The sequence below is a fragment of the Martes martes genome (assembly GCF_963455335.1).
Source record: "Martes martes genome assembly, chromosome: 7".
NCBI lineage: Eukaryota > Metazoa > Chordata > Mammalia > Carnivora > Mustelidae > Martes > Martes martes.
Window position 1 is genome coordinate 103,841,478 of NC_137894.1, and position 13,464 is coordinate 103,854,941.

A 13,464-nucleotide genomic window follows, 5' to 3' on the forward strand; every position below is an offset into this window, starting at 1 on the left:
AATATTGGAAGTATGAAGCCGCAGGATACCTTTGGGGGAATTACTGGTAGGTTGATAGAGCTACTGCTTTATCTGAAAACTGCAGAATGTTGTTGAAAGATGTAAAGCAAAGAGAGTGTTATGACTGTATTTGCATTTTTTTAAAGATTTTATTTATTTATTTGAGAAGAGAGAGTGCCTGAGTGGAGTGGGGGTGGGGCAGGGGCAGAGGAAGAGGGAAAAGCAGGTTCCCTGATGAGCTCATTTCCAGGACCCTGGGATCATGACCTGAGCTGAAGGCAGATGCTTAACCCACTGACCTGTCCAGGCGCCCTCCACCTCCCCCACCGTATTTGCATTTTAAAGGCCTTACTCCACTTGCAGTACAGACAATGGACTGTGGAGAAGACAAGAGACCAACTAAGCAGGTATTGTTATAATCCCGATCACAAAGTAGGTATGGAATAGATAAGGTTTATACTATATTATAGAACTTCGCAACTGATTAGGATAGGAAAAGACTGAATGAGAGGGGGCTAGGAAACTTCCACATTTCTAGCTATAAAGGCAACTACTTGAGTCATTGGTTCTAATGAAAACTTCATCGACCAAACATTGAAGAGCTTTTATGGTGCATTCAAAGACCTAAGATTAGGAAACCTTTCCAGCCACTCTGGACCCAGCACTTGTCTCTGAGTAAAAGAAGGTTAGTAATTCCTGAGCTAAGTAATTGTTAGCTTTCAAGAGGACTTTGAAGACTAAGAGTGAACAGTTTATCAATATGGGTTCAAGAGCTAGATATTATCTTCATTTTGGTGACATAACCTGCAGAAGGAATTGAAAAATAAAACTGCCTTATGACAGCTGCAATTCTACTAAGTCTTGTACATTAGAAAAAATTATTTGGAGTCACTAATATAATTGAAACTATACAGCTCTTCTGACCATGTTTTCAAACACAGTGTCTGAAAGAAATAGCTCTAAATTGTGATCAATGCCTTATTGCAATTTTATTGTTATTAAATACAAAATTTTGTCTTCTCCCCAATGGGGAACATTTAAAGGTAATTTGTTGTAGATATATTATTACTTGCTAATTCATGGTCATCATTTCTTTCATGGACTCACAATAGCTTGCAATTGTGTGTCACCACCAATCTCAATCCCCTCCATTTCACCGTGGTCTATCCCGGTTTAAAAGAAGTGAACACGGGACGCCTGGGTGGCTCAGTTGGTTGGGCGGCGGCCTTCGGCTCAGGTCGTGATCCCAGCGTCCTGGGATCGAGTCCCAGAACAGTCTCCTTGCTCAGTGGGGAGCCTGCTTCTCCCTCTGCCTCTGCCTGCCACTCTGTCTGCTTGTGCTCACTCTCTCTGACAAATAAATAAATAAAATCTTAACAAAACAAACAAACAAAAAAGAAGTGAACACAGGGGCATCTGGGTGGCTCAGTTGGATGAGTGTCTGACTCATGATTTTGGCTCAGGTCATGATCTCAGGGGTTCTGGGATCTAGCCCCGCATCATCACATCATCAGGGTCCCTGCTCAGCAGGGAGTCTGCTTGAGGATTCTCTCTCCATCTCCCCTCCCCTCTGTGAGGGGGGTGGAGAGTGGTGAACACAAATTGATCAAACTGAACACAAATATGATATTGTCTCTCCCTTGCTTAACATATTTTTTTTTCCTTGCTTAACATATTTTGAATAGTAACTACTAATTATAGCATGAAGTTCAAACTCCCCAGCATATCAATAAGGGGCTTAATGATTTGGACCCACCACTTCTTGCCAATTGACAGCTACCCCTCTACCCTTACCAAATTTCTTATAAACTCTTGCCACATGCAGTTGTCTCAACGTGGAACACCCCTTCTGTAGCTCAACTAGAAAACTGCCACTAGGCTTCTAGAGAGTTCATGTATTGTGTCCCACCTTCCCCAGAAAAATTACAAGTTGTTCCTTGGTCTCTGCCTTTAAAACACCATGTTCATCCAAGCATTAGCTTTTACCAGTAGTTTTAAAATTTTGTCTGTAAATGTGACTATGAGCTCCTGAAGCTAGGAATTTTGTTTTATGTTTGTATTTCCAGTAACTAACAGAGCATCAGCTTGAATTCAAGAGCGGATGAATGGATACCTCCCTGAAGTGGTTCCAACTGTTCCGCAGGCAACTGATTAGTTCCCTTCCTCCATTCTCCATTAATACTTTCCATATACTTCCAGACTAGTATTTATTACTTTTTATGTCCATCTTCCCAGTATAGTCTGTGAGTAGAGACCATTCTTTCCTAGTCCTGTAGTTTCTGTATCTAGCATATAATATGCCCTCAATAAACAAGGGAATGAAAAACTCGAAAGCATTCTTCTCAGACTTGGGGTGGCACTCTACTTAATACGTTTAATGCTAGATATTTGATTCAAAAAGACCTGGATTTTTGTTTTTTTAATGATATGAAAAGACTGGAAAGATGGATCTAAACTAGCCAAATCAAATTCAACATAAAGAGGTATACAGCTCCCAATTTCACATTAGGTTTTTATTTCCATTGGAGAGAGAACTGAATCAATAGCATGACGTGACTGGAAATAAAACACAGAAACCCACTGTTAAACAAATTAATAAAGCACGGAAAGCCAGCTCAGCCCTATCATACTATGAACTCTTCAGACATATCTTGGATATTGTATAATTTATGGGGCACATTAATGAAATAGGAAAATTCCACAAGTGGGTAAATGGGCTCCTAAGTGGCCTGAAAACTACAAAAATGAGGAATAGTTGGAAAAATAGGAATGCCAGGCTTGGGAAAAAAGAAGCAGGTAGAGCAGGGGAGACAATGGAGTGTTAGGTCAAGGGATGCAGATCCTACCCAGTTCAACCGAGTTTTGATTCTTAGTACTTGTACATCTTCCTCACTTTACAAATGAGAAAACTTGAGGTTGAGAGGTTAATGGATTTCCTGAGGTCAGTCAGCTAACAGAGCTTGGAATTGACTCTGTCTACTATACCAAGCTGGGGAAGAGTTTGACTCCTTTCTTTCCTTATTTTTAAAGACTTATTCATTTATTTTTATTTTAGATGTGGGGCAGAGGGAGAGGGAGACTTAAGCAGACTCCATGCTGAGCATTGAGCCCAAGGTAGGGCTTGATCTCAGGACACTGAGATAAGGACCTGAGGTGAAACCAAGAGCCAAAAGCTTAACCGACTGTACCACCCAGGCACCCAGAGTTGGGATTCTTTAAAATGATTATCCTTATAGCATTTTGCTCTATTTTAAACCCCTAGTTGTACTACCAAATGCATTTTCAGTACCTTGTAGATCCCAACTAGTCATGAGCCCTCTTTTCATCAGAGGAAACATTTGGGGAGAAAACTCTCAGCACAGTTGGATAGGATAGTCTTGTATCAGGTTGGACTTCAGATTAGAAAACCTCCTGGGTTACTTCATGTACTAAGATTTCAGAATCCTATGATAAATTATAATTATTTGAATTAATGCATAACTACTTTGTAATTACGCAGTGTAGTTTTGGCTCTGGCATCAGACTGACTTTGAATTTCTGCTCTGCCACTTGCCAGCTGAGAAGCCTTCGGCATGTTATTTAACTTCTCTTGTCCTAAGTATCCTCTTTTTTTTTTAAATTTTTTTATTTTAATAAACATATAATGTATTTTTATCCCCAGGGGTACAGGTCTGTGAATCGTCAGGTTTACACATTTCACAGCACTCATCATAGCCCATACCCTCCCCAATGTCCATTTCCCCACCACCCTCTCCCGTCCCCCCTCCCCCCCGCAACCCTCAGTCTGTTTCTTGAGATTGAGTCTTTTATGGTTTGTCAGCATCCTCATTTTTAAATGGAGATAATAATATGTAACACATAAAGTTATTGTGAGGGCAAAGAGCTAGAAAATAGAATTCAACAAACATGAGTCTCGCTGTATGTATGGGAGTGGAGGAGATTGTCAAAGGAAAGGGTATACGGTAGGAAGAAGTGTAAGGACAGAACCATTAAGAACACTCACATTTAGCTGGTGTGCTGGGCTAAATAGTATCCCCCCAAAATTCTTGTCAACTGGAAACCTTATTTGGAATTCGGGTCTTTGCAAATATAACCAAGTTAAATTCGGTTAGGATTAAGGTCCTAATCCAATGACTGGTATTCCTATAAGAGGGAAATTTGAACACAGAGAGATACACAGAATGAAAATGATATGAAAACATGGGAAAGAGACTGTTACATCCAGACAAAGAAATGTGGGGAAGAGGCCAGATGACCACAGAGACAGAGATTGCTGTGATACATCTACGAACCAAGGAACACCAAGGACTGTGGGCAACCACCAGAAGCTAGTAAGAGGCAAGGAAGGATCCTCTCCAAGAGCTTCCAAAGACAGCATGACCTTCCCAATATTTTAATCTAGGACTTCCAGAGTCCAGAACTGTGAGAATAAATTTCTCCTGTTTTAAGCCACCCAGTTTATAGTACTCTGTTATGGCATCCCCAAGAAACTAAGACAGTTGGTGAACAGTCATGGAAAACATAGGATGGGTGATAACAATTCCTAGTTTCAAAATTGTTTCATAAATATAATCTCAATTGATCCTCACAAATACCTTGTGAAGTAGCAGTGAAGTTCACAGAAAAGAAAATGGATACGCAGAAGTACTAGAAACTTGACAGAAGGTGGCAGAAGAAACAGAATTGGAACCTGAGTGAAGGGTTCAATTCACTTTAACTCTGTTAAGCAAAATGTTTCATCCTTTTTCACTCTTTTTGAAGCTTCGTTCCTTATCACAATTCCACCTTCATCCTCTTATTTCTGGCAATTTGCTTTCAGGAAAATCACTGATCAGTAAATTCTACAGTGATTACATTGTCTAACCTCTTGCATTGTACAGCCTTAACTCTTATTATGGAAAGACTTTATCCACACAAGTAATGAACACATAGTGCGGATGAACAGATCATTCTTCTTCCTATAGTTTTACAGACAAGGCAGCAACTAACCCCACCAACTCCCATTTCCATGGGCAACTTCAACAGAAGAAAAGTAAAGCAGTGAAATGATAAACTTGTAAACAGTCCATGTTACACAGTTCCGATTGTGTGCCCATACTGGCACAGAAAGATTTACTTTTCTCGGATTACACAGGTCCTTAATTTTAGAGTCAACAGAAACCCCTGGTTCCATGTTCCCTCCTTAAAACACCCTCTCTGTTCCTCCATAGATAGAAAAGATTCGTAGTAGATACCACTTTCACTGCTCTCTTTTGGATTAAAATTAAAACTTCCAGCGCAATGGCCGCCAAAAAAAAGTTACTTAATCTCTCCGAGCTTCAGTTTGCACAGGTAAGAAACTAACACTTATTATCAGTATTTCCTATGAAGCATAAACGATAGGCAAAACACCTGGCACAAAAAATTTCGCTCCAAAACTACACACACCAGTCTTTAGTTTTCTCTGTGAAGCCTCCGCCCCCGGCGCTATGTGGGGGCGTGGCCAGGGAAAGGACCCTGGTTGGCTCCGCCCCACTCTGGGCGCCCGGCGCGCCTGATCGCTTCCGTCCTTTCTTTCTCCGCACCCTAATCAACGGCCGTCTGTGTCTCTTCTTCATTAGTACGGCAGACGGGAACTCCTGCGAGGATTTGCCTCCAACGTGGAGTGAGGCAGAGCCTGGGACAGCCCGGGCCCGGCACGCCCGGGCCACTCGAGGACCCCGCCGTCGCCACGCCCGCGCGCTGTCCTCCCGTCCCCGCCCCTCCAAGAGCAGAAACTTGTGGGGGCAGCGTCGGAGCGCCCCTTTTTACGGTGGTCTTCACTACCATGCCGCTGTATGAAGGCCTAGGGAGCGGCGGGGAGAAAACGGCAGTCGTGATAGACCTGGGAGAGGCTTTTACCAAGTGAGTGGCGACGGCGATGACTGCGGGCGTCCTGAGGGGAGGGTGGGTGGTCGAGGCCCGGCCCGGGTTCTCTTCCCAGGCTCGCGGGGCAGGTTGTCCCATCTCCAGTTTTTCCTCCAGCACCTCCGCAAATTTCGGCTTTTATTTATTTTCAACGTGGGCGATACGAATCCCGGGGATACGGCTCTGATTCGTGGAGAGGCCCAAGAGGCTTCGGGAGAATGGTTTTCTCCGCCGCTCCAGATCGAACGGACCCTTTGCTGTCATCCATGCAGGGGATGACAGCGATGGCTTAGACCCCTATCCTGGGCTTGTTTGCTTAGGAAGGTAGCAACCGAACTGTAACGTAAACATTTGTTAAATGGGACGTCTGTTGGTACTAGAAATTCAGATGTAAGGCCATTGCTCCCCAAGAGTAGGAAGTCCAGTTAGACAGAACACATGAACAAAGAGGTGCAGCCCAGTAGGTAAGACTCGAGATCCTTTGTTGTCCCGGCCCCGAATTCTTAATTAGGAAATTTGACATGTTTTAAAAGGCAACCTGTAAACACTAGAGTAGTGTTTTTCAATCTTTTCGATGGCATAGATCCCTTTGACGACCGAAAGAAAGCCACAGATACACAAACCTTAAAATAATTTGCACACAGTTTCAGAAGTTGGCGGACGATCACAGTGGTCCTTGGACTTCAGGTTGTGAACCCTTGTACTGGGCTTAAGAGCAAAGTAACTGCCAGAATTGCCTCTTATATTGATATTTGAAATAGAAACAGCTGAAAAAATTATAGGTATCTGAATATTACCTAGTATGTAGTAGGTATTTGATAATTATTTGTTGAATAAGTTGTCAAAACTGCCATATTTAAGTATTGGGCCTCAGGTGTTCCAGAATTGGATTGATCATAGTCTCTTTGGTCCTTAACATTCTCTGACCTGTGTAAGATCCTCCCTTATTTATGTTTTCTTATTTTAGATGTTTATTTTAATAGCATAATAAATACTTTGAGACTGACACCTAAAGATAAATACTCTAGTTATGAAGAAATGAGAAGCAGAAGGTTACCATACAGGAAGATGATTATTGACAAATCAAGAGGAGGGTGAGAATATGAATTTATGAAGTAAAAAAAAGGAATGGACGTCAACCATTGGGTTGCGTCTGGGAAATTTGAGGAGCATTGGTGCAAGTAAACACTGAGATGTGACTAGAGCTATTTGGACGTAGGAGAGCAGTACTGGAAACTAGGCAGGACAAGAAGAGATCATGTGAAGGCTAAACTTACATGGTGATCATTTTTAGCATTTTTAGGAGTATTGTTTTACTAATATGAGACATACGTGCAAATACCTAAATACTCAGGTGAATCATTTCTTTAAAGATAAAATATGCAGTTTTTAAAGTAACAATGAAGACTATAATAATATGGGCAGAAGCTTATTGTATGAAGTTCACGATGTATGGATAGTGCGATTATGTCAGATATGCATAGTGTAAAAAAATAGACCAAAAGGAAACCCATAAACATGGAAATTAATATTAGAGTGATGGAATTATGAGTTACTCATGAATTATATAAATGAAGTCATATAATGTAGTCAAATAATCCAGGGTTGTAGAGATGTGTTGCCCAAAATTCAGGTATAATTTAAAACTGGGGGACGCCTGGGTGGCTCAGTCAGGAAAGCATCTGCCTTTGGCTCAGGTCAGGATCGGGTCTTGCATCAGGCTCCTTGCTCAACAGGTAGCCAGCCTACTTCTCCCTCTGCTTGCTGTTCCCCCTGCTTTTGTGCACACGCTCTCTCTCTTTCTCTGACAATAAGTAAAATCTTAAAAAAAAAAAAAAACCCTGAAAAAATGTACATGCTGATCTGGTTTAATATACTGGTTTATGTCAGTATCACTAATTTGAAACAATTCTTTTAGCTGTAATACACAATTATGGCTTTAATTTTTTTCTGTTTCTTTGTCCCTTTGAATACATCAGAGATGTTGTTTTTGTGACCACGGCTTTGAAACAAATGCAGAAAAACTTGTATCTATGACAAATACATAGAAAGAATGTTATAATAACTTGAATGTTTCAATTTTCTATTTATTTGCAGGTGTGGTTTTGCTGGAGAAACTGGTCCAAGATGCATAATTCCTAGTGTGATTAAAAAAGCCGGCCTACCTAAGGTATTTACGTTTTTAACAATTTAGCAAAAAAAATGCTATACTATAAAATATTTTTTAATGTGACTTCAAGTAAGATTGATTAAAACAGCTAATGTGACAGATCAGGAATTGTAGAATAGTAGAAAGAATAATTTTGCATGCCATAAAATTCACGTGTTAAAATCAAATACAGATGCTTCTGCCATAACTTAATATTTGTAGTACTAAAAAACCTCCCTTCAGTCACAAATAGGAGTAGGCTTATGGTGGGACAAACCATATAAAACCCATGTAATTTTGTAATTATAGCACTAACAAAAGCAATAACTGATCCTTCAGGAAAAAACTGGAATAGCTTTGGTTTGCAACTGAGAGTGTCTGGAGGCTCTCTCAGTGGTAATAAAAATAAAATGGAATAATAGATTGAAAATGTTGGTCTGTGGGTGCCGAGCCAGTGCAGATGGAGGTGAGTTCTGAGTCAGTGGGGCTATTGTTAAGGTGGAACCAAGAGGAAATACAGCCCAATAAATAGTCATGAAAGGGTCTGCTTTAGGAAGGGAGCCCCTGCTACAGAAGACCATTCAAGCGTTTGAAGATTTTATTTAATTATTTGAGAGAGAGAGAGAGAGAGCACGTGCCTATGCACCAGCAGGGGGAGAAGCAGAGGGAAGGGAAGGAGAAGCAGCCTCCCCACTGAGCAGGGAGCCCTATGTGGGGGACCCTGGGATCATGACTTGAGCCTAAGGCAGACGCTTAGTGGACTGAGCCACTGAGGTGCCCCTCATTTAAGTTTTTGAAGAATAGATCTGAAAGGATGCCTACCTGTGTGGCCACTGAGTTGATGACTTTATTTTTCTTGATGAAAGGTATAACTCTGCTATCATTTCAGCTCCTCTTGTCTCACATGAACTAATACAGATTTCACATTATGTAGATATTATCCCCTTATTTGCAATGGAAATGTGATATTTGGTTTTATAAAAGTGCATATTGTAGCAGAATAGATTAGTATACATCAGTTCATATTTGGTATTGGGATGCATCTTTAAGAGCAAATAAAATATGTTGATTGACAAATCTTTTTAATTATGCTTGATAAGGGAATCATTTTATTGATTTCAAAATTTTCCAGGAGCACCTGGCTGGCACAGTTGGAAGAGCATGCAACTCTTGTTCTCAGGGTCATGAGTTTAAGTCCCACATTGGGTTTAGAGATTATTTAAATAAAAATTTTTTAAAAATTAAAATAGGGTGGGACACCCGGGTACCTCCGTCAGTTGAGTGGCTGACTCTTGATCTCAGCTCAGGTCTTGATTTTAGAGTCATGAGTTCAATCCCCATGTTGGGCTCCATGCTGGGCAGGGGGCCCACTTGAAGGAAGGAAGGAACGAACGAATGAATGAACGAAATAGAAAGATACAATTTTTTTTTCTGCAAATCCTTAGATAAGCTAGAAATACAGTAGTAGATACTTGTGGTGTGGTATTCAAAAATATGATGGAACTTCCTGTCTATTCACTTTTCATGTTATTTAATCGAGGTTAATGTGATACTTGATAAATTTCTAGATAGATTCCTAACTGGACTTAGAACTTTAACATTCTCATTGCCACTTTTCTTAGTGCTTTCAGCTTTTATATTCATCTTGAAGAGAAAAGTGTATGTGAAGATTAATCTCTACAATCCGCCATATATGGTTTGGAACCTTCTTTAAAATCATGAAATTGGCTTAGCTAATGATCTTTCCACTAAAAGAGTAATAAAGAGAGGTCTGCCAGTGATGCATTAGAGTACTTACAGTGTTCTGAGCATCATATGTAAAGTTATTGTTCTGTATTGGTGTTGACTTAGCATTCATGGTTGGGTAGTGTTTGTTTATACTGATTTTTACCACGCGTTTATGAGCATGTACTTGGTGCCTGGTACTGTCAGCTGAAGGAAGATATATCATAAGCAAACCAGAAACAGTTCTTGCACCTTAAGAGTATGTAGTCTAATGGGAAGGTAGACATTTTACAAGTAATTAAGTAAGGTAATCTTATAAGAGGGAAAGTGTCATTGCTTTGGGAGTGACTTACAGGGACTAGACCAAGTCTGGAGTGTTTGAGGAAGCTTTTGATACTTTTTAATCTGTGATTTTGATCAGTCCTGCCAAAGTGGTAAGTCCAGATGGAAGAAAAATGCAAATGAGCATAGTTCTCTACTTGTGGACCCATACTTTTATGCCTGCAAACCAAAAAGTTCTGTCATCTTAGCCAATTCTTAAAAGTTCCTAAGTTAAGTGGTTGATTTATATTTAATGTTTGCATTTATTCTCAATAAAAATTACTTTTTATTTATTACCAGAAAATGCAGTAGTATAGTAAATAAGCATATTTTAATTTGAGATTATTTCATTATACATTAATAAATAATTTTAATTTTTTATAGCCTATCAAAGTTGTTCAATATAATATCAATACAGAGGAATTGTATTCCTACCTGAAAGAATTCATCCACATACTGTATTTCAGGTAAGATGTAGTTGTGTTTGTTTTTTTTTTTCTCCCAGCTTTTGTGATTACATTTTCCTAATGCCAGTCATAGTAATATTTGGTTGTAGTTATATCGGATACAAAAAGAAGTTGACTTCCACTGCATTTTCACTTGCTTATTTTCAACCTTTTCCAAAATGTATTTGAAGACTAGATAATTGGCAAGCATGGGGAAATACTGAAAACAAATTAAATGTTCATTAATAACGGCAGTAGATAATTAAATTATTATATATCCATATAGTGAAACATTTTACAGCCATTAAAAAAGAGTTCTATATCATGTAGTAATGCAAAAGGTGTCTTATTGTATTGATAATTGAAAAAAGCAAGTTTCAGAACATCTATGGAATAAACACTTCTGTTAAAATACATTCATACACATGGACAGTAATGACATTATGCAAACTGCTATAGGTGATAGTTTCTGGGTAGTAGAAGTATAAGGTATTTGTACTTTCCAAGTTATAAACTTCTGTTACATTTGGAGTTTTTTGAGAATATATTACTTTTGTAGCCTAAAGAAAAAATCTTTTTAATGGCTCAAGTGTGCATTCATACTAGGCTATAGCTTTTGTTTCCTGAGATAAATGAAGTAATAGATGTAAAGATCCTGACACAGTACGTGGCACATAATTAGAGTTCAGGAATGTTACTTTACCCAGGTAATAAAATGAAGATGTCTTTTTGTCATAAAACATCCTGAGCTAATATAGTATAGTTTCTCTATTCTTAACAAAATTGCATTATGTGCCAAAATAAATATCAACTTTTATTTACTTTCATAAATAAAAACTATCACTTTCCAGGCATCTGTTGGTGAATCCTAGAGACCGGCGAGTTGTGGTTATCGAGTCGGTACTATGTCCTTCCCACTTCAGAGAGACACTCACTCGGGTTCTTTTCAAATATTTTGAGGTACCCGTTTTTTATGTTGTTGTTTTTTGTAAGTATTAAAGTTTAACCTTAAAGGTCCTCATTTGGGCCCCTGGGTGGCTCAGTTGGTTAAGTGTCTCCCTTTGGCTTAGGTTATGATCCGCAGGGTCCTGGGATACAGTCCCGCATTGGACTCCCTGCTCAGCGGAGAGTCTGCTTCTCTGTCTGTGTCTGTGTCCCTCTCCCCTGCTCATGCTCACTCACTCTCTCTCCCTGCCCCCACTCTCCGTCAAATAAATAAATAAATATTTTTGAAAAAGGTTAATTTATTTTAATTTCCTTCATTATATATATTACACAGTGCATTTGAGAAACCAGATGAGAGTAAACTCAAGCCATTTTATTTTATTATTTTTTAAAGATTTTATTTATTTATTTGAAAGAGAGAGAGAGAGAGGGCAGTGAGTGTGAGCATGGGGAGGGGCAGAGGGACAAGCCAGCTCTCACAGAGTGCAGGGTTTGATCCCACGACCCTGAGATCATACCCCAAGCTGAAAGTCAGACAATTAACCGACCGAGCCACCCAGGTGCCCCCTCCATGCTTTTTTCAATGTCTTTGCATAGAACTGTCCCCTCCCCTGCCCTCTGACACAACCTTTAGTTAAGGGAAATAAGGACATTTTATTTTGGCATTTGGTTATGAGGATTTTCACATTTTGATTGACTATTTATCTGATATTTGAGGTATCACCAGATGTGGCAAATTCTTGCTGAAAAATGTCACACAGAGTTAAGGCTTTTTATAGCTCTTCAATTTAATTTTAACTGCTATATTATGTTTTAAAAATAGAGTTCATAGTACAAATTTTGCAAATAAAGACAATCAAGAATCTTTTAATTTTCATTTTTTTTTTTTAAAGATTTTGTTTATTTACTTGACAGACAGAGATCACAAGTAGGCAGAGAGGAAGGCAGAGAGAGAGAAGGAAGCAGGCTCTCTACAGAGCAGAGAGCCTGATGTGGGACTGGATCCCAGGACGCTGGGATCATGACCTGAGCCGAAGGCAGCCGCTTAACCAACTGAGCCACCCAGGCGTCCCTAATTTTCATTTTTTTTAAAGATTTTATTTATTTATTTGAGAGACAGAGACCACAAGTAGTCAGAGAGGCAGGCAGAGGGGGAGGGAGAAGCAGGCTCCCTGCTGAGCAGAGAGCCTGGGGCTGGATCTCAGGACCCTGGGATCATGACCTGAGCTGAAGGCAGAGGCTTTAACCCACTGAGCCACCCAGGTGCCCCTTAATTTTCATTTTGATGGCAAAGACATGTCTTTATTTTTTTTTAGCATCTTCGAATTCATATTTCTGTACCTCTTCTTTTATCCCTTTTATTTTTCCCTCCAAAAGAAAGAGAATAGGGGCACCTGGGTGGCTCAGTAGGATAAGCCATCTGTCTGCAGCTCAGGTCATGATCCCAGGGTCCTGGGATTGAGCCCTACATCAGGCTCTCTACTTGGCTGGAGGGGAGCCTGCTTCTCCATCTCCCTCTCCCTGCTGCTCCTCCTGCTTGTGCTCTCTGTCTCTTTCAAATAAATATATAAAATCTTAAACAAAAAAGAGAATATTAATAAAAATGTTTTATAGTTGTCATTTTGGAACAAAACAACTTAAGGGAATTTAAAGAGTGTTTTTATTGTATATTTTCATGATTGTGTAAATTCAGATAAATCAACAAACTAGTTCTTAGCACCATAAAATGGTTGAAAAGGTATCATAAATACAATGTTAGTGTGAATTTTTTTCAAGTATATTTGAAATATAAGGTAAACACCTTCAACTACTCAGACTTGTGGTTTTGTTGTTGTTATTATTATTTGGCTTTGCTGTTTTCTAGGTTCCATCTGTCCTGCTTGCTCCAAGTCATCTAATGGCTCTTCTGACTCTTGGGATAAACTCTGCCATGGTCCTGGATTGCGGATATAGGGAGAGCCTGGTGTTACCTGTATCTTTTTTTTTGTTAAG

The 13,464-nt window shown here is 39.6% G+C and overlaps 1 protein-coding gene across 2 annotated transcripts in view; it reads left to right on the forward strand.

The window, feature by feature from the left end:
- Positions 1 to 5,573: 5,573 nt before the first annotated feature.
- Positions 5,574 to 13,464, forward strand: part of ACTR10 (actin related protein 10) — a 32,451-nt gene continuing 24,560 nt past the window's right edge. The window contains exons 1-5 of one of the 2 annotated variants that reach the window (XM_080809593.1): positions 5,574 to 5,883; positions 7,984 to 8,056; positions 10,466 to 10,548; positions 11,379 to 11,487; positions 13,337 to 13,444. In XM_080809593.1, the coding sequence (XP_080665719.1) occupies positions 5,807 to 5,883; positions 7,984 to 8,056; positions 10,466 to 10,548; positions 11,379 to 11,487; positions 13,337 to 13,444 (450 nt within the window). In that variant the 5' untranslated portion in view covers positions 5,574 to 5,806. The remainder of the gene's footprint in view (positions 5,884 to 7,983; positions 8,057 to 10,465; positions 10,549 to 11,378; positions 11,488 to 13,336; positions 13,445 to 13,464) is intronic. The other variant, XM_080809594.1, reaches the window with a different exon arrangement.